This window comes from Aquarana catesbeiana, linkage group LG08, assembly GCF_042186555.1.
Source record: "Aquarana catesbeiana isolate 2022-GZ linkage group LG08, ASM4218655v1, whole genome shotgun sequence".
NCBI lineage: Eukaryota > Metazoa > Chordata > Amphibia > Anura > Ranidae > Aquarana > Aquarana catesbeiana.
The window spans coordinates 170,217,278-170,243,624 of record NC_133331.1 but is presented as its reverse complement, the minus strand read 5'-3'; the positions used below and the strand labels follow the sequence as shown (position 1 = coordinate 170,243,624).

The following is a 26,347-nucleotide window of genomic DNA, read 5'->3' as shown; positions in this document are numbered from 1 at the left end:
AGAAGAGATAAGAGGAGTTTAGGAGAGACTGAGGTTTTTACAGCTCCTAAACTTCTCCAGAAAACGTGATAGAGAAGGGTTTTTTTCCTGCCTCTGAATGTCCCTGACAGAAAATGCCTGTAGTAGTCATAATGTGCAAAGACACATAGAACACAATAGAAGTGCTTCTAGAGGCAGGAGAAAAAAATGTCAAACGTCTGTAGAATTTACGTTTTTTAAGTCCAGTGTGCACAGAGCCTTACTGGAAAGTTGTACACTTGCAGAACACTTGAAGCACAAGTTCTAGTTGACACTTTTCTAATTTGTAGCAAATTTGCAAGGCAAGTCTCTAGCAAGAGAAAAGTTGTAGTGGTGAGTCTACAGCAAGAGCTCTGCAAGTCTACAGCATGAACATTCAGCCACAGAGACCCATGTGATGGGATGACTATTGCACAACATAACTGAACATGAACTTGCAGCAGACTTGCAGAATGTTTGCAAAGAAAGTTGATCTGGAGCCATGCAATGCAGACTTGCTGCAATTGTACAACAAACTTGTGAAGCCTGGCAAGTCTAGAAATAGCTTAGCAAGTCATTTTCAAACTTGCAGCTCAATTACTTGCTATCTGGAGTCCAGAGAAATACTTTAGCCTGCAATATCTTTGCAATTTCTGCATGTAATTTGTTATCATGGTGTCATGGCTGGGCTCAGCCCTTCCTTCTTAGTGCTCAGCTGTCGGTTAATTGCCAGCACTCATCGTTCCACAATGCCTAAGATACAAAAACCCATTGTCCTGGGTTACCCAGAGTTTGTGGCTTCCTTTAAAAGGGTATTTGACGTTCCCGCTCACTCCACTTCTACTGCCAAGAGCCTCATGTCCATCAGAGTACGAGAACTGTTGCTGATTATGCCATTGAATTCTGTACTCTGGCAGCAGAAGTTGCTTGGAACAATGAGGCCCTCGTGGCTGCTTTTTCTCATGACCTCTCAGATAACATCAAAGATGAGATAGCAGCCCGAGACATACCTACAGATCTGAAGAAGTTGAACATGTTTGCCATTCTGATTAACTCTAGACTTGAGAGAGACCTTCCTTAAGCCCGGGTTCACACTATACCAGGCTGTGGATCGCACAGGAGCGCTGTGCGTTCCTGTTCCCCGTTTCAGGGACGAATCAGGGCCGATTCTATGCCTGAATTCGGCTCTGAAACGGAGCCAAAGACGCACAGCGTTTTTGTGCAGTGCGCTCCGTAGCCACCCTGGAGATATGTGAACCGGCTCCATAGAGAGCCAGTCACATTCTCCTACTATGCAAATTAGATGTGGGGAAACGCACATCTAATTCGCATAGGTGTGAACCCGGGCTTAAGAAGCGCTTGTGGAAGCCTCCTGTATGTTTGACTTCAAGCTTTGCATCCCACCCTTGCCTCCCTCACCTCCAATGCCTCCTGGTACCGAGTCTGCCAGTGAAGTAGAACCCATGCAGTTGGACTTCATACGTCTCTCTGCGGAGGAGATGGCCTTTAGGAGGAGGGAGAGATTGCGCCTTTTATTGTGGCCAGGCAGGTCAGTTGTTTAAGTCCTCTCCCACCCTATGACCTTAGGTAGTGTTGTTACGTCCCCAGTTATCATGAAGAATAAGCCTTTTGTTCCGGTTACCCTTTCTTGGTCTGAGTCGTCCATCGAGACACAGGCTCTAATCAACTCCGGGGCTGCAGGCCTGTTCATAGATAGTGCCTTTGTGTCTAAGCACTCAATTCTGCTGCAGCTTTGTGCCACTCCACTTGCCATTGAGGCTATAGATGGGAGACCTCTACAGCCTGCCCATGTGACTCATGAGCCTGCTCCATTGACCATGGCCGTAGGGGCTGTTCACCATGAGATAATCCAATTTCAAGATATTTCCTCACCGCATTACCCGATAGTTATTGGTTATCCTTGGTTACAGAGGCACAACCCCTCTTTTGATTGGCTTCAGGCTGAGGTTCTTTCCTGGTCGCCACAATGTAGTAAGACATGTTTTCAGAAAGTGGCCAAGGTCTTGTGCACTTCTTCACTTACCTCCCTGCCAGAGGAGTACCGTCTATTTGGTGATGTCTTCGACAAAGGTCATGCCGGTTGCTTGCCTCCACACCGGTCGTATAATTGCGCAATTGACCCTCAATCTATTGCCACGCCTCCTTGTGGCCAGGTCGGTCTCAGAAGATAAAGCCATGGAGGATTATGTTGCCAACACACCTTCTCGAAGGTTCATCTGCAAAAATCCTCATCTCCTGCTGGTGCTGGCTTCTTCTTTGTGAAAAAGAAGAGTGGGAAACTGAGACCTGGTATAAATTATAGGGGTCTCAATCGCATCACGATTAAGAATGCGTATCCGATTCCGTTGATTACAGAATTATTTGATTGCATCGCGAAGCTCGATCTGAGAGGGGCATACAATCTCGTCAGTTTTTCAGGAATTCATCAACGATGTCCTCCTCGATATGTTGCAGCAATGTGTGGGGGTTTACCTCGACGACATTCTCATATATTCTAATTCCCTAGAGAGCCACCACACAGATGTCTTCCGTGTGCTACGGAGGCTGAAAGATAATAACCTGTAATGAAAGTTGGAAAAGTATGAGTTCCATCGTGAGCAGGTTACATTTCTGGGTTATCTCATTTCTACTGCTGGTTTTTCGATGGACTCGGAGAAACTATCTACAGTTCTACAGTGGCCTTGACCCATGGGTCTACGTCCACTACAAAGCTTTCTTGGCTTTGCCAATTATTATCGGAAGTTTATTCGTAACCTCTCTTCTCTGGTCAAACCCCTGACTGATATGACCAGAGAGGACGATAACTCACAGAATTGGTCTTCGGATTCCATTAAAGCCTTTAAGTCTCTCAAGGCTGCCTTTGTTTCAGCTCCTGTGTTGGCACATCCCGATCCCACGTTACCCTTCATTCTTGAGGTTGATGCATCTGAGACTGGAGTTGGTGCCATTCTGTCTCAACGTCCTACCTCTGAGAGCGATAAGCATTCTTGGTTTCTTTTCCAAGAAATTGTCTCCTGTGGAATGCAGTTATGAGATTGGTGACAGAGCTGTTTTAGCTCTTAAACAATGGAGGCATCTCTTCGAAGGTACCACTGTGTCGGTTCTCATTTTGACGGACCACAGGAATCTCACATTCTTGTCTGAGGCAAAATGTTTATCTCCCAGAAGGGCATGATGGGCTCTTTTTCTGTCAAGCTTCAATTAGTCTCATTCTTACCCAGTACCAAGAGTGTAAGAGCTGATGCAATGTTGCAACAGTTTTCCTCCGCTTCCAAGATGGAGTCGGTTCCTGTTCCCGTGATACCTTCCGATCGAATTCTGGCCACTGTTCGTACCAGTCTCACTTCACCCTTGGGTGACAGAATTCTTGCCGCTCAGATCCACTCTTCTCCCGAGAAAACGTATGACCACTGCTTTATCCCTAAGAGTCCCTGCATTGATTTGCTCCAGACTTGCCATTCTCCCAAGGCAGCTGGTCACCCAGGGAAGAATCAACTAATTTGGGCCATTTCCCAATAATTCAGGTAGCCTAGTCTCCGCGCAGAAGTAGCTGCCTTCATAGCCACTTGTCCTGCATGTGCTCAGTGTAAGACACCACGACACCTGCCAGTGGGTTTCCTACAACCCATACCCAATGGCCTTTGACCCACCTGCCTATGGATTTTATTGTGGAGTTACCTAACTCCCAGGGCAACACAGTTATTCTTATGGTGGTTGACCTGTTCTCGAAAATGTCACATTGTATTCCACTTAAGAAGTTGCCCACATCCAAAGAACTGGCGTCCATTTTTGCTCAGGACATCTTTTGATTACATGGGCTACCCAAGGTTATTATCTTGGTCAGGGGTAGCCAGTTTGTCTCCAGATTTTGGCGAGCCTTTTGTGCACAGTTCAGTTGGGAATTCAACTTTCCTTTTTCTCTGTGTATCACCCACAGTCCAATGGGGCCGCAGAACGAGCCAACCAAGCCTTGGAGCAGTTTCTGCACTGCTATATTTCTGACCACTATAACAACTGGTCAGACCTCTTACCTTGGGTGGAATTTGCTCACAATAGTGTCGTCAATACCGCTTCCCAATTGTCTCCATTTTTGGCAAATTATGGTTTCCAACCATCCATGTTGCCTGACTCATTTACTCCTCAAAGTATTCCTGCGTTAGAGGAGCATCTCCGTGGTCTTTGTTCCACTTGGGTACAGGTCCAAGAGTCCTTGGAACGTGCCAGTGATAGGTACAGACTCCATGCTGACCACAGACGCCTACCTATGCCTTCCTACCAGGTTGGGGAGAGGGTCTGGCTGTCATCTTGCAACCTCCGACTCCGTGTTTCCTCACTGAAACTGGCACCAAGGTTTATTGGGCCTTTTTCTATTCTCCATAAGATCAGCCCAGTGGCTTACGCATTAGACCTTCCTTCTAAGGTGCTTATTTTGAATGTATTTCATGTCTCCTTATTAAAACCCTTGATTTGCAACCACTTCACCACCTCGGTACAGCGTCCTCACCTGGTTCAGGTTGAGTACCAAGAGGAGTATGAGATACAATCAATCATTGACTCCTGTAGGTTCCGTGGGCGCTTACAGTACCTGGTTCATTGGAAAGGGTATGGCCCGGAGGAGTGCTCTTGGGTATCATCCTTGGATGTACATGCTCCTGTCCTCCTCCGTGCTTTCCATAGATGTTTTCCCCTCAAACCTGGTGGCCCTCCTAGGGGGTGGGGGTCGTTGAGGAGGGGCTGCTGTCAGGGCTGGGCTCAGCTGTCGGCTAATTGCCAGCACTCATCATTCCACAGTGCCTCACCTGGTGATCATTTCCTGCTTGTCAGCCAGCCCCTTCTGGCTATTTAAACTGCCTGGTTCATTTTTCCCATGCCTTCGCCTTGGTCAACATATCTAAAGATTTTCTGCTGTGTTCCTGTTAAAGACTTGCCTGGCTGACTTCCCTTCTGGTTCCTGATCCTGTTTGCTGTCTCCGACTACGCTGATCTCTGGCTTCCTGATTTACTGGCTTATACTGACTACCCGCTTTGATTACTGAATCCTTGCTATGTTTAGACTGTGTTTTACTATTTGTACTATTTTTACCACTATATAAAAAGGTGTGATTTTTACTGCATTTTCTGTCTCCTTTTGATACATGGTTCCTGACACATGGTAAACATCAAATTAGGGGCTATGCCAGTTTTATTCTGACATCCAGTGCAAATTTTAGCATGGTGCTTTTCAATCTGAAAACAGAAAATATTGTACCCCTTGTGTCTGTTGAAGTTTAAATGAACAAAGCAGCCTTGCTTTGACCTCCAATTATTCTTTTAAAGATTTTTTAATTGTTCCTGTTAATACAAGCTTCAAGGATGGTGAATTAGGTTGATCGGTAGGCTTTACAAATCAGGAAGAATGAGAAGTGGTGGTGTTATGGTCCTCGATGAAAATGATTGGATTGCTAGTAAGTATGCCAACTGTATCTTGCAAACTTAACTTGCTTTAAAGAGACAAAAATCTATTCTGCCACCATGTTGGCAGATTTTATTGCGTACTATATTTTTTAATGCCATTGTTAATTTAAAAAAAACTTGGAAAAAAAGGTGCTATCCTGACCTTGCAATAATTTAGAGATCAACAATTCCCAAGCACACAGGAGAGCATAACGTAGCATGTACTAACCAGCAGCAGTCAGCAGAATGAATCTTTGGCTGTACTTCACAGTAAAAGTGAATTCTGAATAGTTGCAATAGATTCTTCTGGTGCTCAATGGTTTTCTTCAAAAATTCTAAATGTAGTTTCAAATTATATGCCACACACTTTTTTTTGTAATTGATAATATTAGAGAAATACAATCCAGTATCACTAGACTGTCCCTGCTGGGTCCTGAATTTAAAAAAGACTAGCTAAGGAAGCCTGCCTGAATTTTCTAGTTTTCTCAAACACATTTTTTTTTTTTTTTATCAACATGAACATTATTTGTCAATGCCTTATATAGAATCAGGAAAACAAGGCATCATTTACAATGATAATATATGGCAGATGAGAAATTAAAGCTGAATTCCAGGCAAAAAGCTAAATAAATGAAAGGCATGTAAGGGAGGAAATGTATCTTTAAGGCCAGTCCCAATGAGGTTAAACTGGTACTTGAACCTCCTATGTTTCCAGTTATAGGAAACCAAGACTTTTTACCTGGCTTCATGATCCCAGGTTCCACCCATTTTTGTTAGTGAACAAATTCAGGTTGAAAGATTTTCGGCGTAATGGCAGCTGGAAATCTGTTTTGGCTATTGTCTATGTTGGACCTCCCTCTCTCTTTCTGTCAGGCCTACAAACTTAAATGTTATTTCCTTTCTCCCTGGTTGCAGCAGGCTACTCTCTCCTGTCCCCACACACTTTGAACTTAGCTATGCAAATATCTACATGTAGCGCTGGTAGATTTTTATCTACTGCTGATAGGTAAATTTAGTGGGTCGCTTATTATAGGAAGTTAGATTTGCCTCTGTTCCAGCTTGGCTGACGTTGCATGCAGTTCCACATTGTGTCGTTGTCACCATCGGCAGGTGTTGAAAAAGCAACATGTTGAAGTGAATGAGTGCTCCTCTGTCCCGGAGATAACTTGGTGGAGGTGGTCCTCCGAGTTGCATTCTGGGAGAGGGTATTTATGGGACAGATGCCATGTTTTAGGGTTCGTTTTCAGCCACCTGCTGGCCCTCCTGGCCAACAGGTATGCACTAGGAATACCACCTCGTGGTCCTCCGTTCCGGAGGCCCGCGTCGCTGTGGCATGTGGGTGGGCCCAGAAGCCTGTCTGGGGCCTACCACAGCAGCGGAGGAATGGTCCTGAGCTGTCTATCCTGAGTGAAGAAGCTGGACAACCGAGAAGATCCCAGGGGAGGACCCGTCATGGAAGGATCATGCAGAGTGCTGGTCTGGAGAGGGGCCTGGTGACTCGGTTGGAGGATGCATTCCGAAGGGATCTTACAGTATAGTACTGCCGGGTTGGCTTAAAGGTCCAAGTACTGTATCTGACATTCATCACAAACCAATACATCCTGTGGCAGAGGATCGTACGGGTTTTATTCCAGATAAGTCTGTGGCAGAGACTTTTCTTCGTGCTACGTGCTGGCTGCTAGGCAAGTGAGAGATGTCTATCCAAGCGGGCAAAGATTAAATCCTACAAAAGGGGGACTATTCAATTGCAAGTGTTCAATTACAGAGAATGTTCTGAAGAAATACAACAGAAAGGTATTTGAGCTTCCCTGCAGCTTTCCTGCTACCTCTTTCCTGCTACTTCCCTTGTTCGTTTTATTAAAGCATTGGAAAACCTACTCAAGTGTTTGGTGCTTATATCGTCCAGAGGTAAACTCAACGGAACCCTTGACCCGGTGCCGATGAAACAGAGGTATCAAGAGTGAAGGTAACAAGCCCACTTAAACCAGCAGCTCCACCGAGAGTTATTGCTACATACACATGCCAACATGGTCTTCCAAATGCCTATTCTACTCTATATGTCCCCCCAGACAGCCATACCCCTTCTTTTCTCACTGTTTGGGAGAAAGATTTAGTTCAACAACTGACACCTGAACAAAATGAGTTCATCCTTACCCACAGATCCTCCATATCTTCCAGAATGCAGGAATCTGGTTACAAACTACTCACCACTTGGTATAGAGTCCCAGAGAGACTCTATCAGATGTTCCCAAAAGTAGATACAAACTCTTGGCAGTGTAGGACAGCTATGGGTATGTTATTCTACATCTTTTGGTCATGTCTATGGATCTGGCCCATTTGGCTGAGCGTTTGTGCATTAATTTAGGATCGTATAGGCCTAGCACTGGACGGGGATCCAGCTGCTTGCCAACTGCATCTCCGCTTTCGCTTTCCAAATGAAAGTATTGCCACTCTTTGATGTGACACCTGATCAATGCAGCTAGAGCAGTGGTTCTCAACTCCAGTCCTCGGGACCCACCAACAGGCCAGATTTTAAGTATTACCTTGGGGAGTTGCAGACTAGAATACTGCAATCACTGAGCAGCAAGTGATATCACCTGTGATGTATTTCAGCTATCTTGCAAACCTGGCCTGTTAGTGGGTCCTGAGGACTGGAGTTGAGAACCACTGAGCTAGAGCATGTATCCTGATCCATTGGAAATCCACTTCACCATCCACAGCAAGTCAGTGGATAAAATCTGTTAACAACATTATGGAAATGGAGAAACTCAACATCTTGGAAGAGACAAGAGGGTCATTTAAAAACAGTATTACTGGACCCAATTCACTTTCTCTGATATATACAAGAGCTACTTGAATGTACCCCCACTTATATGGAGTCACCAAAGACCAGAAAGGAGACTCTGTTAACCCCCCCCCCCAAAAAAAAAGCCCTCACCCCTTTTTCCTTCTGTTTTTTCTTATTAAACCGTAAACATTTTGGCAGGGTACCTAGCACCCCTCTGGTAGTGACATATGTCTTCCACATACTCTTACCTCATCATTATTCCTCTGTGGGTCTATAACATACTGTATAGTCCTGTTCTGGGCAAACTCTTCTGGGACTAACTCTTTCTTTTGTATTTTTCCTTAAACCCTCCTATCCTTTTCAGCCAAGGAAGCTGCCATCATAGCCTCTGTTTGATCTGCAACTGCCTTGGTGCTGCATATGTGATCGGTTATGACACCAGCCATTGATGGTTTGACAGTTTGGTTGACAGCAAAAGCAAATGAAACATTTAGCATTCCTGGCATGCCAGAAATAAAAATTTTCTTTGGAATTGTTAAATTAATGAGTTTAGTTCCGCTTTATTATGTTTAATATTATTTGTACTTTGCAGCCCTTTATGTTATTGGATCAATGTTGCCAATTGGATGTCTTATTTTATTTTGTATGATATGTTCATGCTGTCACTATAAATAAAGAATTAAAAATAAAATACATTTAATGATGTGTTAATGATATATAGCTGCATTTTATATCCACCTGAAGTTAAGCTTTAACGTCAAACTCTAGGAAAATTTTAAAAATCACCCTTGCAGTGGGGCCCCCCTGCACTGCAATGATTAAATGCTTGTTTAATCTAGGGGCAGAGGATTAAAGTATAAATACTTACCTTATTCATTCCAGTAGACTCCATCTAGTCTACAACACAAAGCATACACCGCTCAGGCCAACAAGGTGCAATATCTCTCCAGGTGCTCGCCCCGGTTCCCCACAGTTGCTGAAGTGTGTAGAAGAAAGAAAGTGGCCACACACTGAAACAAGAAGTTTGCTTGACAGAAATCTTTATTGTCACATACCAGACAGATAATACAGGACCAAGGTTAACGTTTCACACAGATATACCAGTTGTGAACAACCACGGTATATCCGTGTGAAAAGTTAACCTTGGTCCTTTGTTATCTGTCTGGCATGCAACAATAAAGATTTCTGTCAAGCAAACTTCTTGTTTCAGTGTGTGGCCACTTTCTTTCTTCTGCAGACTCCCTCTAGTGCTGTGACCACATCCGGCAGTTGCAATTTAAGCTTCAACCACCTTCAGCCTCCTAAATGTACAATACAGGCTTAATGCCGGGGCTCTTCCCACAACCTGGAGCTTCAAGTGGGGTAGTAGAGTGCTGAAGCTGGTCGGAACAAAGAATCAGGTAAGTAAAACAGCTTCTTCTACAATCCCCTAGACAATAACAAGCAATTAACCATTGCAGTGCGGGGGTGAATTTTTTAAAAATTCTTGAGTTCTGTTAAGTAACCAAGTATAGCACTTACAGTATGTTACCCTTTAGACAAGAAATATTGCACTGTTAATTCTGAACATCCATAGTTTGTGATTACCTCAATACCTGGTAAAGAATAACGGCAGTGCCCTTAATTAAGTGCAGAGAGTGATGTGTAGTAAGCCACAGCAAATAACCAAGAGCCATTCTTGGTTTGTCTGATTACACTAAATGGTTGTAACCAGATTATGTGTCTTGCAGGGGTCTCCTGATATAACACTTGTCACAATACTTAAATAGAGGGGCTTGCAATAGCATAAATAAGGCTAAAATGTTCTACTTACATTACAACTTTTATTTTTTAATGTTGTGATCTATATTTTGACTTTTAGCTGTTTGCAAACGAAAGTGTTTCAGACCATGTGGGATTTTCAAAAGTGAAGATTAACCTGATCAATGAGAATGACAACCGCCCGATCTTCAGTCAGCCTCTGTACAACATAACTCTTTATGAGAATGTCACCGTCGGGACCACTATTCTCAAAGTTATTGTGAGTAAAACAGTTTTTCCCTACAAATCTTTGTTTTGCTGATTATCCAATTGCAGACCTCATCTCTGTTGTGTTAAAACTAGACTTACCTAGATTGTCTTGTATTTATCTAACGGTTACAAACCCTATAGACACCTACTGTATTATTTAGATATTGTTTGCACTACTGATGTGCCCTAAGGCAAAACACAAAATGACACTGGAGAGTTCCCAAATGTTAATGTCTGGTGTCTTAACATATCTAAAGCACTGAAGAAGAATTTTTGATAGAAAACAATATTTTAAGCAATCGGTAGCATAGATCCACCAAAGACCAAATTTGTCAAACAAATCTGCTATCTAAAAACATAGACAAAGGGGTGATTGTGGATATAGTATACTTGGACTTTGCAAAAGCATTTGACACACACATGGCTAATGTGTAAGGTAAAGTCCTATAAAATTCAGTTTGTAATTGAATAGAAAACTGTCTAAAAAAAAAAAAAAAAATGTATTCAGAGAGTAGTGACTAATGATTCATACTCAGAATGGTCTAAGGTTACTGGTGGTATACCCCAAGGTTCAGTGGATACTTTTTAGCTTATTTGGAAATTATATAACATTTGGGATTAAAAGTACTATTTCTGTGTTTGCAGATGACACCAAACTATGTAGTGGAATAACGTCTTTACAGAATGTCTCTAGCTTACAAACAGACTTTAAAGCAGTAGTAAAAATTGGCTCCCTGGGCGGTTTCAGTCTCAGTGTACTAGCAGGCATGGCATACTAGCACATTATTACAGACTTACCTGAAAACAAAGCCCTCCAGCACCATGCTGTCACCGCTGAAGGTGCTTTCATCTTCACCCAGTCTTTTTTCTGGGTTCGCTGACTTTGGCACAGCGATGACATCACATGCATGCGCGCTGGAGTTGCACAGCATGGCTCTGAAGGAATGGCACGGGTATTCCATTCCTTTAGAGCGCATGTGTCGGTGACACCACCAGCTACATCTAAAGTAGATATCTCCTAAACGGTGCACGTTTAGGAGATATTTACTGTACCTATAGGTAAGCCCTATAGGTAAATAGCATACATGCGAGTTTGCCCCCACTTTAAAATAGAATTCTGGGCTTTTAGTAACTATGCTTAAAAACACTTCTTCCCCCTTCCTAACCCCTATACTAACTAACCTGTGTTAAAAAAAAAATTTACCTATTTTTAGGCCCTTTCAGTCCGGTCACATTATCTCCCCTGTGTCAACCAGTGCTGGCTACAGGGGAGAAAAGAGAACTTTCAACAGTGGCTGGTAATGCCTGAGCAAAGCGATGATGACATCACCCAAAGGCTTGATATGGCCCATCCGTTGTCGGCGCTCCCTTTTCTCCCCTGCATCCGCTGCTGCCTGGCACAGGGAAGTCAATCATATGAGTGGACCAGAGCAGCCTAAAAAAACATATTTTCTACATAGATTAGTTGGTATGGATGTTAGGAGGAGGGAGGAAGCTTTTTTAAGAATAGTTACAAGCCCAGAATGCACTGTTTCAATTGGCAACCATGTGGCAGATGATGCTTAACATTCATAAATGTAAAGTTTTGCACTTGGGGACTATAAACATTCATGCGTCATACATTCTAGGAGGAGAACGACTGAGAAGAATCTGGATGTTCTGGTAGATAATAGACTTAATAATAGCATACAATGCCAAGCTGCAGTTTCTAAAGCAAGCAATATACTTTCTTGTATTAAAAGAAGTGTATACTCCAGAGAAAGAGAGACATCATTTTGCCCATATACAAATCCTTTGTAAGACCTCATCTCAAATATGCAGTTCAGTTTTGGATACCAGTTCTCAAAAAAGATATCCGAGAACTGGAGAAAGTGCAAAAAAGGGCAGCCAAACCGATAAGAGAAATAGAGGATCTCAGTTATGAGGAAAGTTTAGCTGAACTGAATTTATTTTATCTTGAAAAGAGGTAATAAAGGGGGGAAATGGTCACATGGATAAATACATAAGTGGTCCATATAGTGAACTTGGTGTAGACTTATTAACTCTCAGGTCATTACAAAGCACAAATGGCACTCTTTAGGTCTGGAAGAAGAGATGTAATCTCCAAATATGTTAAGGCTTCTTCCAAGCAAAAGCTGTGACAATGCGGAATATATGCCCTCAAGAACTAGTTTTGGTCAGCTCATTAGATTGTTTTAAAAAAAACTGGAAGCATTCCTAAATATAACTGGGTATTCACATTTATATATCAAAACACCACGGCTAGTTTATCCAGGGAATATGTGATTGCCTTATGGGGTATCAGGAAGGAATTTCCTCTATTTTCCCTACTGGAGTAGATTGAATCACGCTTTATAGGGATTTCTTTTTACCTTCCTCTGGATCAACTCTGGTATAGAATTCTGCATATGGAGGTTTGCAGATAGGATTCTGCATATGGAGGTTTTAATGTATGAATTCTTTTTTTCATTACTACTACTAAAAGGATCTTATGTTGTGGGTTAGGTGCATCCTCCATTTTTTTAACATAAGATATAAAAAACACCTTTAGAAAATGTCCTGGATGGAGGCATTGTCTTATGCTATGGTTTTATGGACTAACATGTAAATATTCATTGCTTGGGGGCACACTATAAAGGCTAATACATGAGGTGAAGAATCTGTAATGTATATGAGAGTGTGTCCTCAGTATGGAAACTCTCAAATAGTGTTTCATTGTTTGGTGAGAGTTAGCTTCAAGAAGGGGATCTGTCCTCTGAAACGCGTAAGCCTTTCCACCCTGTGGCCATAGGGTCACCCGCCTTGGAGCATTGTATATAACAAACCTAATTTTATTCCTATTTTTGTGAGTATAACACTGTTATGTGATTTTACTAAATGGTTATTTATGGTAATGTACTAGGCGTTTGTGCCCTCTTGTGTACATTTTTGCAGTGTTTGGAAGAGGGGTGCATCGCTAAAACCATTGCCTATCACAGTCCTGTTGTTTTGGGAAATCCTGGGATTGAGCGCTGGATGGTGTTTGTTTATTTTGTAATTTATGATTAAATTACCAGTAGCCAAGATTTTCTTTCACATGCTGTCTGTTAAAACCACTATTATGCCGCCTACAAACACGAGCGGAATTTCTGTCAGAAAAATCTTGGATGGTTTTTCGGACGGAATTCCACTCAAGCTTGTCTTGCATACACATGGTCACACCAAATTCCGACTGCCAAGAACACAGTGACGTACAACGCGTACGACGGGACTAGAAAACGGAAGTTCAATAGCCAGTGCACCACCCTTTGGGCTCCTTCTGCTAATCTTGAGTTTATCTTGTGTTAGTAGAAGTTTGGTGAGAGATGATTTGCGCTTTTCAGACTGGTGCTTTTCAGTCCATTACTGCTCTTCAGTTTGTGCTTGTGGGTTTGTATCTGGTTTTCAGTGCATGTAGCCAGTTCGTATCTGTTTTTCAGTACGTTCTTGTCCGCTCATTTCTGATTTTCAGCTCGCTCTTCACAGGCCTTTCTCTTCTTCAGTTCGTTCTGATCAGCCGACCGTTTTGAAGCCATGTTGCAGGTACGTACTCATCGTAGAGTTCGTGCTATGCGGGTGCTTGGTGTTGGGGTTCTTTCTTTGACCCAAGAGTCCATGAACAGGGTAGGGAGGAGTTCATGGACCAAGAATTGGTTGCTCCAGCGTGACCAATTTTCTCATATGCCTTTACTGCGGGAGATCCAGGAGAATAACCCTGATGATTTCAGGCTTTGCTGTCCCCTTATATTACGAAGCAGGACACCTGCATGTGGCAAGCCATCACTCCGGAGCAGAGGCTAGTCGCCACACTGCGGTACTTGGCAATGGCGAGAAGTCTACAGGACCTCAAGTTCTCTACAGGCATCTCCCCCCAGGCTCTGGGGATCATTATTCCAGAGACCTGTTCTGCCATCATACAGGTCCCGCAGAAGGACTATATTAGGGTAAGTTTACTCCTTTAACATCACATTCTATCTATTTAATGTATGCTAATGTTTTGTATTTCTTTCATCATTCCCTAATTATCATGATTGTAATATGCTGTGAATGTCCCCTTTGTGCCCATGCATGCTGTAAGCTTTTAATGCTCCTTTTTCATCCTTCATGCATATTTGCCTTCACTAACCTCCCCATGCTATCCTGGGCCCATATACACCTAGCCTAGTCACTTAACAATGTATTTTGTCAGCTCCATTGTAGTGCTTTACCCTAAACACCCCCTAAAATGTGTCCAAATGTTATTGTCCTTAAATTCAGGCAGAGTGCCAGAGGCTTTTTTTGGGGTCCAAAACTCATTTATAACCCTCCCCCTAAAATGTTTCCAATGGGCCATCAGAGGGGGTGATGAATTTGATACGTGGACCTTATATTTTTGTCTTTAAATACTCCTTAAAATAAATGTTATACTGTTGTTGGCCAAGAATGTTTGTGTCTAATCTGCTTGCAATGTTATGTGCAAAAGTACTAATATTTTTTTTTTCTTTTTTGACTCCACCTTCAACGCCACAGGAACGGCAGACCGTGGCTTCCCAATTTTCTCATCGTTGGGACTTTCCCAACTGCGGAGGGACAATCGATGGCACGTCCACATCGTCCCACCACCCCACTCTGGGTCATACTATTTTAATTATAAGGGGTTTCATAGTATTGTGTTGATGGCGGTGGTGTCGGCGACATACGAGTTTCTCTATGTGGACGTGGGGAAGAATGGCTGGATGTTGGATGGTGGAGTCTTTGCCCAGACGGAGTTCTACAGACATCTCCAGAGTGGTGGCTTGGGATTGCCACCTGCAGAAGAGAACATGGAAGGACTCCAATTTGTTTTTATCGCTGATGAAGCATTTGGTCTGGGTGATCACCTGATGAGGCCATTCCCCCAGAGGACACTCACCCTGGAGAAGGGGGTTTTTAATTACTGGCTGGCCAAAGCTAGAAGAGTCGTGGCTAATGCCTTTGGGATAATGGCCAGCCGGTTCCGCCTATTTCTTACGGCAATAAATATGGTGGATTTCAAACTGAACCACATAGTTCTAGCATGCTGCATACTTCACAACTTTTTAAAGAGAAATGCTCCGAATTATGTTGACTCAGTTGGGCCTGAGGCCATACTTCCAGGAACAATGATGGCCCTGGAAGCTGGCCGTCCTGGCTTGCCCCCCCAAAGCGCCCATGAAGTGCGTCAAAAATATGTTGATTATTTTATGGGTAGGGGGCCATTGCTATGCCAGCAAATTTGTAATTCTTTTAGATATTAAAAAAAATTTGATCTGATAAAATCTTGATTTTAATTTACTGCTTGTGTTTCTTTTAGCTGTCTCCTAGGTTCTCCTAATGCACTTATAGTGCCAAGTGTTTTTTCAATTATTAAATAACACCCATTGTCACTGTAAACACCAACTTCCAAAACTTGTATTGCGCATTGAAAGAAGAAGCCACACATTGCTGAGTATAAAACCTTTTACTCCATGCACATTCACATGTGCGTTGTAAAACATTTTTTGTTTAAAAAAAAAAAACATCTTGGTTTTATAAAGTTTTACTTTGAAAATATTTTTTTAGTACATAAACAGACATGTTTCAAAACATAACATACACAACTCAGGAACTTACAAAGTTCCACATTGAAAAACTGAAGGCAATATCAGACATTATAGTGTCAAAAATGTGTTGATATTTCCTTCATCAGATGGGGAGATGTCATCCCTGTAAAAGCCAAATTTTGAAGATGCACACAAATTGGGAGTCAAACTGGGGATTTGCCTCCTGATCCCATGCCTAATGTCAACATGTGCTATCTCCCATCATGGGGGATCAATTGACATGTTTTGGGGATGCAACCACTTCCTCTGACCTACTTGAGTTACGAGGAAGGGGTTGTACCCACAAAACGCGTACATTGATATCCCCTGATGGCAGATAGCACATTTTGACACACTGTGTGCATCTTCAAAATTTGGCTTTTAAAATGTGTCAAAAATTTGAAAAAATTGGTCCCCAAAAATAGAAAATGGTGTCATTTTGTTGTTCTTTAGATTCTTCCTAGTACATCAATCATGTTCTTCAGTTTTTGTTTTATGTGATTTGTTTTTTGCTTGATGATGTCTAAATCCTGACTACAAAACATTATGTCCTGGATTAGCCTTTGTGCACTGTCACTGGTGAAATGAGGAGATTGTTCTTCCACAACATGCACATCACCTAAAAGAAAAAATACACACCATGTATTATAAATATGCAGGCATACATCTATTACCTGAATCTGTGGTCTCAGACACTTACCTGTTGTGGTGACAATTTCAACCACCTCTCCTTCCTCCACATCGTCTGGTTGTGGTGTCCTCTGTTCCCCTTCTTCAGGAGGTGGGGGTTTCCTGGTGTCCTCAGACATCCGGAGTCTTTTCTCCCCTATGAGAATTAAACAAAAGGTATACTTAGCACACCAATATTTGAAGCCAGAAATAGGAGTATGAAACATTGCTTGGAAATGGGGTACAATTGTCTATTTTGGCAGAGTTCCAAGCTGAAGACATGATTTTTCCCTTACCAAAGCTGGAATACTTACCTTTTTTGTTTCACACATGGAGACATCCCAAGTATCCACTGGAGTACCTGTGTGGGACACCCTAAAAAGTTTGTTCTTGAGTAGTGCTCCTGAGTCCAGATGTGTAAACAGCTCTCATTACATCATCACATTACACTGAATAAAGTTTGCAATTCTTTCTAGTTTCAAGCACATCTAGACAACAATGTCCTAAACTTCTTTTAATATAAATTAGCATGACCAAATGTAGTTAACCCTGTATCTGCCCAAAGCATCGTATTTAGTTGGCAAATGAACAATGTTTCCTACGACCGATTACTGTGCCCATGAACAAGCACATGGAGCAGCATGCAAGTAATAATAATAATAGGAACACAAGACAAGTACCTACTTTTTAGAAGCACTTTCTTGATCCATCTGTACTGATCCTGCTCCCTCAATTTCAGGTCTGACCAGCATTTCCTCAATTGCTCCTCGGATCGTCATACCCCAAAATTCCTGTGCACTCTTCACAACTTTAGACATGATCTTGCCCTTTCTCACATTTGGGTTTAGGTAAGGTCCATACTTCCTGTCATAGTCGGCCCTCTTCAAGATGTCCACCATCTCCACCATCTCTACAAAGGCCGTATTTGAGGCCTTAAATCTCCTGCGGGATCGGGATGTTTCTGGCTCCAGGCTTTCCTCCTCGTTACTGTTATTATGCACCTGCCGTGTCGCCACCGTGTTCCTCTCCCACTGCGTCGAAAGAGAAGGGACGGGAAATATTCTAGAACACCAGGGGCGGGTGATGTGGGCGGAGTTTCACGCATTCGCAGTGTATATAAAGCTAACACACTTGTGTCGTATGTACGATCTGTGAGTGGAGGAAGTGCCGACCGTGAGAACGAAGGTAACATTTTAACTTGGGACATCAGTGGCCTATACTGATTAAAGATTGAGGCCTATATTGGGATAAGCTTAGTAGAGTTTAGCCTGATATTAATGTTTTTGTCTTGTGTTTTGTCTTGCAGCAAATATGAAACAATTCAAAGACCCTGAATTCATGGGCCAGTTCATAGACAGATACAGGGATATGAGAAATTTGTGGGAGGTTAAAAACCCCTTATATCAAAATAAATCATAATAAACCAGCTAGGAAGGCATCGCTGGAGAAACTGCTGCAATTTTGAAGACGCAGGTCCCCGACACAGACATCGAGTTTGTGGATAAGAAAATTGGTAGCTTCAGAAGCACGTATAGGAAGGAGCTTAAAAGGGCCAGGCTTCCATGAAATCAGGAGCAGCAGCAAAGGATGTGTATGTACCCAGTCTGTGGTACTACAACAGGATGCGGTTTCTGGAAGACCAGATTGAAGCCAGGGAATCACTTTCTACACTTCCATCCACCCTCCCCTCAACCCTTCCCGTAACCACAGCTGAGGCTTCTGAGGACCAACCTGGGCCTTCCATCCTGGAAGAAGTTGAGGAGCCCAGCTGGAGCCAGGTATAGTATTTTTGAACATATTTATTGTACGAAAATTATTGTTGTTAACTAGATGTTATTGATAACAAATGAATGATTGAACAAAACGTGTTTGACATATCAATAGACAGTAGGGGCCAAAAATGATTGTGACAAGAATGAAAAATGCTGGGCTCAGAATGATAGTCTTTTCTATTTCTTAACATTCAATTTGCAACAGTCATGAGCTGAAAATTGTGTGTGATTGATGAACCAAAAACTAAAACTATGTCCCTTTTTCATTCACAGGAAGACCTCAGCCAGAACGAGGCTCTGGAATGTGGCAGACAGGAGGAGGCAGGGGTAAGTGTCAGCCAGAAGGAGGCGGGGGTAAGTGTCAGCCAGGAGGTGGCCAGGCCCAGTAGCCTCCCCCAATCCCAGGTGCCTCCCCTCCGTCTTACAACAAAAATGGCCAGGAAGGGGAGTAACATGGAGGAGGCAGCACTGGGCCTCATAAAGGACGCTAATGCGGCCCTGAAAACACCCCCCCGATGCTGAAGAGGACTATGGCTGCTATGTAGCTGCAAAATTGCAGCAAGTGGAGGAGGGCCAATGCCTCGTGTGTGAGAATATTATTTTTCGGGCCCTTCAGAAGGGGATGAGGGGCCACATTAATGAGAACATGCACTTATGTGCGCTCGCCCATCCTCCTCCTCCTGCCACAAGTCCACCTCCAGAGCCACAGCCTCCAAGGAAGGCTGCAGGGAAGTATGGAGGGAAGGCTGCAAGGAAGACATGAAAGTGATGGCCTGACAGAAGACGCAGGCTGTTGTAGTACCACAGCCTGGGGACATATATGTCAACTGCTGCTGTTCCTGATCTCTGGGAGTCCTGGACCAGATTGTGCTCCCTATTATATGGACTTCTCAGGCTACCAATTTTTAGTTAGAAAGAGTTGATGTGTGTCCTGGGGTACAAAGGCTTCACAAACTCAAGCAGTTTCTCCAGCATTGCCTTCCTCTTTATTTTGTTATGAGCCAGAATAAATGGAGATTTTTTTATATGAAAATACTTGCCTATGTGTTTTTCTTCAAAAAAGACAGTTTGTTTGTGAGTAGGCAGGTACATTTCAAAAATACAATGTCAAATTAACAAGGGGCAACAACCAACCTCCTTGAACTTTAAAAATACAAGATAATAATGTTGTGGAAACTTGGCACACACACAAAAAAAATTACGGAGATTACTAGAAACTAATTTAAAAATAATAAAAAAACAGGAGATCTTGATTAAAAAAAAATGACTATAAAAAATAATTCTAAAGATTTTTACGGAGATCTGACTTTGAAAACAAAAAAGATTATTCAGGAGATCACGAGAAATAATAAAGAAATAAGTTTGTCAAAACTCTGTGTGAATATCAGCAGCAAAACAAATTCATTATTCTAGCATTATAAAGAACAAAAGAATGCGCTGCATTAAAAGATCCAAAAATTTACAGTGTGACGAATGTGCTATCTCCATTACGAACGCTAGTTTGACCAGACCAAGCGCTTCCGTCTCGTACTTGATTCTGAGCATGCTTGATTTTTTTGCACGTCCGAATTGCATACAGACGAACACATTTTCAGATAGGAACTTTTTCCGACTGAAAAATAGAGAACATGCTCTCAGTCTTTTGCTGGCTGGAATTTCACTAGCAAAAATCCGATGGAACATACACACGGTCGCATTTTCCAACCAAAACCTCTCATCTGAGTTTTGTTGGCGGCATTTCCGATCATGTGTATGCGGCATTACTGTTCCAATAAGAGGAAATCGGTCCGGACTGCAGGATGGCAGTAAAAGCCATAGAAAGGTTCTAGTGTTTCTGTATTCTATCCAATACAGTACCAACAAAAGGTTTTGGCTGGACTTACATATTTTAAACGAAACTCCAGCCATACTTTCGGTCATGCACAGTTGTACAAACTCCTCTCCTGTTTTAAATTTGCTTACTCTGATTACACTGCACATTGTGAGCTCACAGTGCATCACTTAGCTCTTTCCTCCAGAGCCCAACAGTCCATGGCCCACCCCTTTCATTTCAATTCCATTTAGGTGACAAGATAATGTGTGACACTCCCTGGTAGAGTTTTGCATTTCTAGGCGCAAGCTTTTTGGAATTTCCAGAAATGCAGTCATTATCATTTCAAGAAAAATCAAGCCTAGCCATTCATAGTCTCTTCCAACTACTACGGGTCATCTGCCCAAATAGCACTTCTATTTCTTTACTCCTTTTTACCCACTGTAAAACTTCCTATTTATTGAGTTGTGGCAGGTAATCTGAGTATGCTGGAGGTGAGTTCCCTAAGCAATATCAGGTAAAATCTACAATGGCAGAGAGGTTACCCTTGCCTATAATAATGCTTTATACGCAAACCTAATAAAAATGCTGTTCATTCATGAGAAATATTACTTCAGGAAAAATCTTTTTTATATTTTACAGCTCTCTGTGTGAATCAATGTATAAAATCAGTTCTTGTGTTGGAAAGGAGATACTAGATATTTTATGGCATTTTCCCAGAGACGGATGTCCAGGCTATTTATCAGCTACAAAATGGCTCAAGATGACATTAATTTAGGTTGTTAACTCCATCGGCCAGCATCAAGGCTGAATCTGACTATCACAATCATACATTTTTACATGCACAGATGGTTTAAGAGAGAAATGTATAAATTATACAGAAAAGTAGAGGGAAAATAATAAAATGTAACTTTGATTTATTTACACTGCTATATCCACTTGGTTTTAGTATTAACTTCCATCTGTGAGGGCAGGACTAGTAAGCAGCCAAAGAATAATGTAAATATGACAAAATGCAGTCAGTTATTTGCAGCAGCAGACTGGCGTGAAAAAGCAAAAACAACCAGGTGAGATAGTGATTTGCCAATTAGGCCTTTGTGAAAGAATTGCTACAAGAAAGACACAATTGCAACTGCACATGATGATGTAGGGTTTTAGGCTACATTCACACCTGAGCATTTTCAGCTCATAAAACACCCGACAAAACGCCTGAAAAACGCCAACAAGCAAAATCCCGTTCATTTCAATGGCACCTGTTCACATCTGAGCATCTTGGCACCTGAAGCAAAACACCTGAAAAACGCCATAAACTCAAAGAACATGAGCTTCTTTGGGGCAGATTACGTTTTTCTGCCTTTTACATTGATGACCTGAACAAAATCGCAGCAAATTTGCGTGACTTTGAAACATTCAGGTGTGAATGCAGCCTAAAAGCCTGGGCTTGTATCTGAGTCCACACAGATTTCTAATGCTCTGGAAATGTAATCAGTCTTAAAGTTGTGTATTTCAGTGTAATGCCAGCAGGTTATGTGGGCAGAGGAAGGAACATATCTCCGAGCTGATCTCAGTGCATACTTGGTTTATTTTACAAACCAGAACAAAGTGTAATGATAAAATGAAATACCTAAAGCAATAAATCAGGTGTACACTACAGCATTAAAAAAATATTCTAACTGTGCTTGTGGGTTATCGAAGAAATTGTTGCCATCCTCCCATCTGCCAACAAGTATACACATCTGAGACCTTCAATAGCTCCTACTTAGTGTTACTAAATCCACAACAGTAAAATCAGTCTGTATATGCAGTAAAGCATGCTTGTTATAGTCCCTGTGGAACCTAAGGGGTTAATCCTCTGCATTGTTTAGAAAAGGCTGTTTGATCCTGCCTTCTCTGATCCTCCCCTTCTTCCACTGTTCCCAATCTATCTCCTGATAAGACAGAGCCTTTGGTGGCACTCTGCACTTGCTCAGCTTGGTGTGTATTGCTAGAGAGTTTTTTTGTTTTTTTTGGGAGGGTGATTCTGATCAGCACTGTCCAGACAGAGGTTCAAGGGTCTTACAGCCTCATAGGACAGTCAGAGTAGAATGAAAACTCCTACAAGCTTTAACCAGACACTGATATAAATCAAAGGCTGCTATATACTGCTGATGAGAAAAGGTATTTAGCAGTTTATATTTACTAAAATAATTGTATTCCCACGTTCTGTGCACTGTGGGAGACCAGGTATACTGATTGCGCCTCCCCCCCCCAAAAAAAAATGATATGCCAAATATGGTAAAGAGGGGGAGAAGAAGACTTAAGGTGGAACTTCCACTTTTGGGTGAAGTTCCACTTTAAAATCACAATTTTGTGAAAGAAAATCTAATTTTATTTACTTTCTTCATTTTCCAAAACATTGTAGCAAAACTTCAAAATACTCACCTAGCTTCTTGGTATCCTTGGTGGTATCTGTTCTACCATTTTAGGGCCTGAAGAAATTAAATAAACAGTCAGAACATCAGAGTTGATAACATTCAAATATATATATCATAGTTTGTAGACTATAACTTTCACATCGATGAAATAAATACCTATTTGCTTTTTTTTTTTATTTTTTTACCAAAGAAATGTAGCAGAATACATTTTGGTCTAATATTATGAGGAAAGATTATTTGTTTGCAAAGTTTTATAGCAGAAATTAAGGTTAATTAAGTTGTTTTTCCTTTATACAGTATAGTAAAAAATAAAAAAAAGCCCAGTGGTGAATAAATATCACCAGCAGAAAGCTCTATCTGTGTAAAATAAAAGTTAAAAAATGTATTTGGGTATAGTGTTGCATGACCAAGTAATTATCAGTTAAAGTATGACAGTGCTAAAAAAAATAAAAAATGGCCTAAACAGGAAGGAGTTTTCACAGCCCAAGAGAAACTAAAATTAGAATATATGAATTAGAATATATGGTTAAATTCAGTGTGGACAGGGATGACCTGAAGCTCTGGAGCAATAATTCTCCACTACTAAGACAACTAACTAAATTTACCTTACTGCACAGTCTACGAGGGAATATGTGACTAGTGATAATGATTCAGAAGACTCCTCCTGTGCATCTGATGTAAACTCTTCTTGATTCAAAATTTGCACACATATTTTCTATGTTTACTTTGCCTCAATAGCCCTCTAATGGGGCCCCCCTTTCCTCCTAGGTCCCATAGCAGCCTTGTAATCTGCTATGGTTATTGTTATGTTACTGACTGTATGCATATAGAAGTATCTCACAATTTTTGTAAATGATAACGATCCCAAACACACCTCCAAGATGACCAACATGATAACGATCCCAAACACACCTCCAAGATGACCAACATGATAACGAACCCAAACACACCTTCAAGACAACCACTGCCTTGCTAAAGTAGTTGAGGGTAAAGGTGATGCACTGGCCAAGCATGTCACCAGAGCTAAACCCTATTGAGCATCTGTGGGACATCCTCAAATGGAAGGTGGTGGAGCGCAAGGTCTCTAACATCCACCAGCTCCGTGATGTCATCATGGAGGAGTGGAAGAGGACTCCAGTGGCAAAATGTGAAACTCTGGTGAACTCCATGCCCAAGAGGGTTGAGGCAGTGCTGGAAAATATGGAAAATAATGGTGGCCACACAAAATATTGACACTTTGGGCCCAATTTTGACATTTTTACTTAGGGGTGTACTCCCTTTTGTTGCCAGCAATTTAGACATTAATGGCTGTGTGTTGAGTTATTTTGAGGCGACAGCAAATTTACACTGTTGTTCAAGCTGTACACTCACTACTTTACATTGTAGCAAAGTTTCTTTCTTCAGTGTTGCCACATGAAAAGATATAATAAAATATTTACAAAAATGTGAGGGGTGTACTCACTTTTGTGAGATACTGTATGGGTAGTAACCACAAATTGATAAAGACTAGGGATTACCATGGTGTGTTTACTCTATAAACAGATGGGCCGAAGCTATATAGAGCCTCAAGTGTTTCCAGTTTGACAGATATTAATATTTGAAACAGATGTTTTACACATTACAATTTCAGGCTCTAAATAAAGATTGTTGCGGTTCTTTAATTTCCAATCTGAAGCCACAACTGTTTGCAAGGCCGAAATGTCAAATTTAGTCAGTATGATTTAGTGACAATGAAATTAGCATGTAAATAACTGTTCCTTCCTAGCTGATTACTGCTGCATATCTTGCTTACATGTTTATGACATTAAGCTATATCTTAAAAAACAGAGCCATTATTCATTCATAAATATGAGGTCTTCCACTGTACAGTAAGTCATTCATGTAATGAATGTAAGACTGGAAAGGGTCATTAGAAGAGCTACAGCAACAGGCAAGCTACATAAACATAGCTACCTCTCTTTCAATTTTTCTAAATAATTAGAGAGCTTGTTTATTAGGATTTCAAAACAAAGTAATGCTAGAAAAGGAAAATACGGATGACATCTTCATTTTTTCTTTTTTTTTTTTTTTTTCCGAATGATAATTTTCAGATAATTTCTAATTTTCTTATCTAGGTGGCTTCCCTTAGCAGGATGCTGACGCTTTTAGTAATTTAACGAAACACTCATTTATTTGGGCCTTTTGCCAAAACTCAGAACATCAAAAATTCCATCCAAACTCAACTGCCAGCTCAATCCAACTAGTAATCTTCTTATTAGGAGCTACTGCAAATTGTTTTAAGCATACCGCTGAGTAGCAGGGTTCTGGAGTTATTAGAATCATAATGATGCCATTTATTGAGATAAAGCACACTTACAAATAAAAAGAGCTGTGTCCTGCCAGGAATCGTGAGGGAACACCATCAACAGCATGGATATATGAACCCATTAAAACCTTAAGTTATGGCCAATCATACAGCAGAGGTATCTGAACCAGTGTCAGTGGGAACCTAGGCGGGCACATCAGCGGTGTCTACTGCTGCAAGCAAGGCGGCTAGCTGTCAAAAATGTGGTGTGGTGTGATGTTGGGTGTCTTTGAACAGGCTGCTATGTGTTTCTGGGGCCTTGGCAAAGGGGGCAGGGTGCCAGAACCTCGTATCTGCTTGCAGCTGTAGATGCTGCCGGTCTGCCTGCCAGTGCTGGCGCTATACCGCAGGGACTGGTTCAGAGCCCTCTGCTGCTGCTGCATGATAGGCCATATCCTGAGGTTTTGATGAATTTGTGTATCCATGCTGTTGATGCTGTTCCCTCACGATCCCTGGCTGGACATAGCTGTTTTTATATGTAAGTGCAGTGGCGGTTGCTCATGCAGGGCGCTTGGGCGCCACCCCCCATCCATGTGTCCAGCCCCATAAGCTACATGTGGGGCACTGGATGCATGGATTTCAATGGGTTTCTTTTTTTTTTTTGAATTACATGATTAGAGCCTGAGCCAGAGCACTGCACCCCCACCGCACCCACTTGTGTGACATTAGCGAATTATTATTTGTTATTGTCTTCTTGATTCTCCTCCTGGCCAGTCAGGAAGCAGTTCCTGTGACCCGATTGGCCAGGGAGTCCTAGGAATCCTTGGCCAATCGGGTCTCAGGACACACTTCCTGTTTGCCCGGGAGGAGAATCAACGGCCCGGCTCGGCTCTTCATTCCCCCTGACTCCAAAGGTAATGCCCTGATCCCGCTGTCCCATCCATCTCCCGAAGGTGGCGGGGAGGTTCGATCGCGGCGATAGGCGTGCCCACGGGGTGTGCCGGGTGTGCCCAGGCACACCCTAATCATCCCTGTGCTCTCATTACCTAGTTGTGACTGCTGTGAGTAGTTGTGGCTACTGCTCATGTCACAGTTGTCACCACTGGCCTGGGTTGGTCCTGGCAAGAAAAAACATTTTGTTTGCTGCACTGCAGGGACTAGGTAGTCGCCGGGACCTCAGCTGCGGCGAAGCGATCCAGCCGCATTTGCCGATGGGTCTTCTATAGTTCCGGCAGCGCAGGTCCCGCAGGCGGCGGAGTGATATACATCTGCACTCCGCCCCCCCTCCGGCCTCCTCTCTCTCTGTTCCCTTAGAAGAAGCAGCGGACTCAGCGGAGCCTGGAATCGGATAACGGCATGTGGGTGGCTCAGTGAGGTGAGCAGTGGCAGTGAGACAGCACTGAGCACTGCAGGAAAGGGCAGCCACACGATGGACCAAAAACAGAAAAGGCAACTCGATATGAACCCTGTCCCTACCAGCAAAAAAGTAAGTGTGCATTTTTATTATATATATATATATATATATATATATATATATATATATATATATATA

At 42.2% G+C, this 26,347-nt stretch overlaps 1 protein-coding gene across 1 annotated transcript in view; it reads left to right on the top strand.

Moving 5' to 3' along the window:
- CDH23 (cadherin related 23) overlaps positions 1-26,347 on the top strand; it is a 1,935,615-nt gene that overhangs the window by 995,405 nt on the left and 913,863 nt on the right. The window contains exon 13 of the mRNA XM_073596703.1: positions 10,101-10,259. Within this exon, the coding sequence (XP_073452804.1) occupies positions 10,101-10,259 (159 nt within the window). The remainder of the gene's footprint in view (positions 1-10,100; positions 10,260-26,347) is intronic.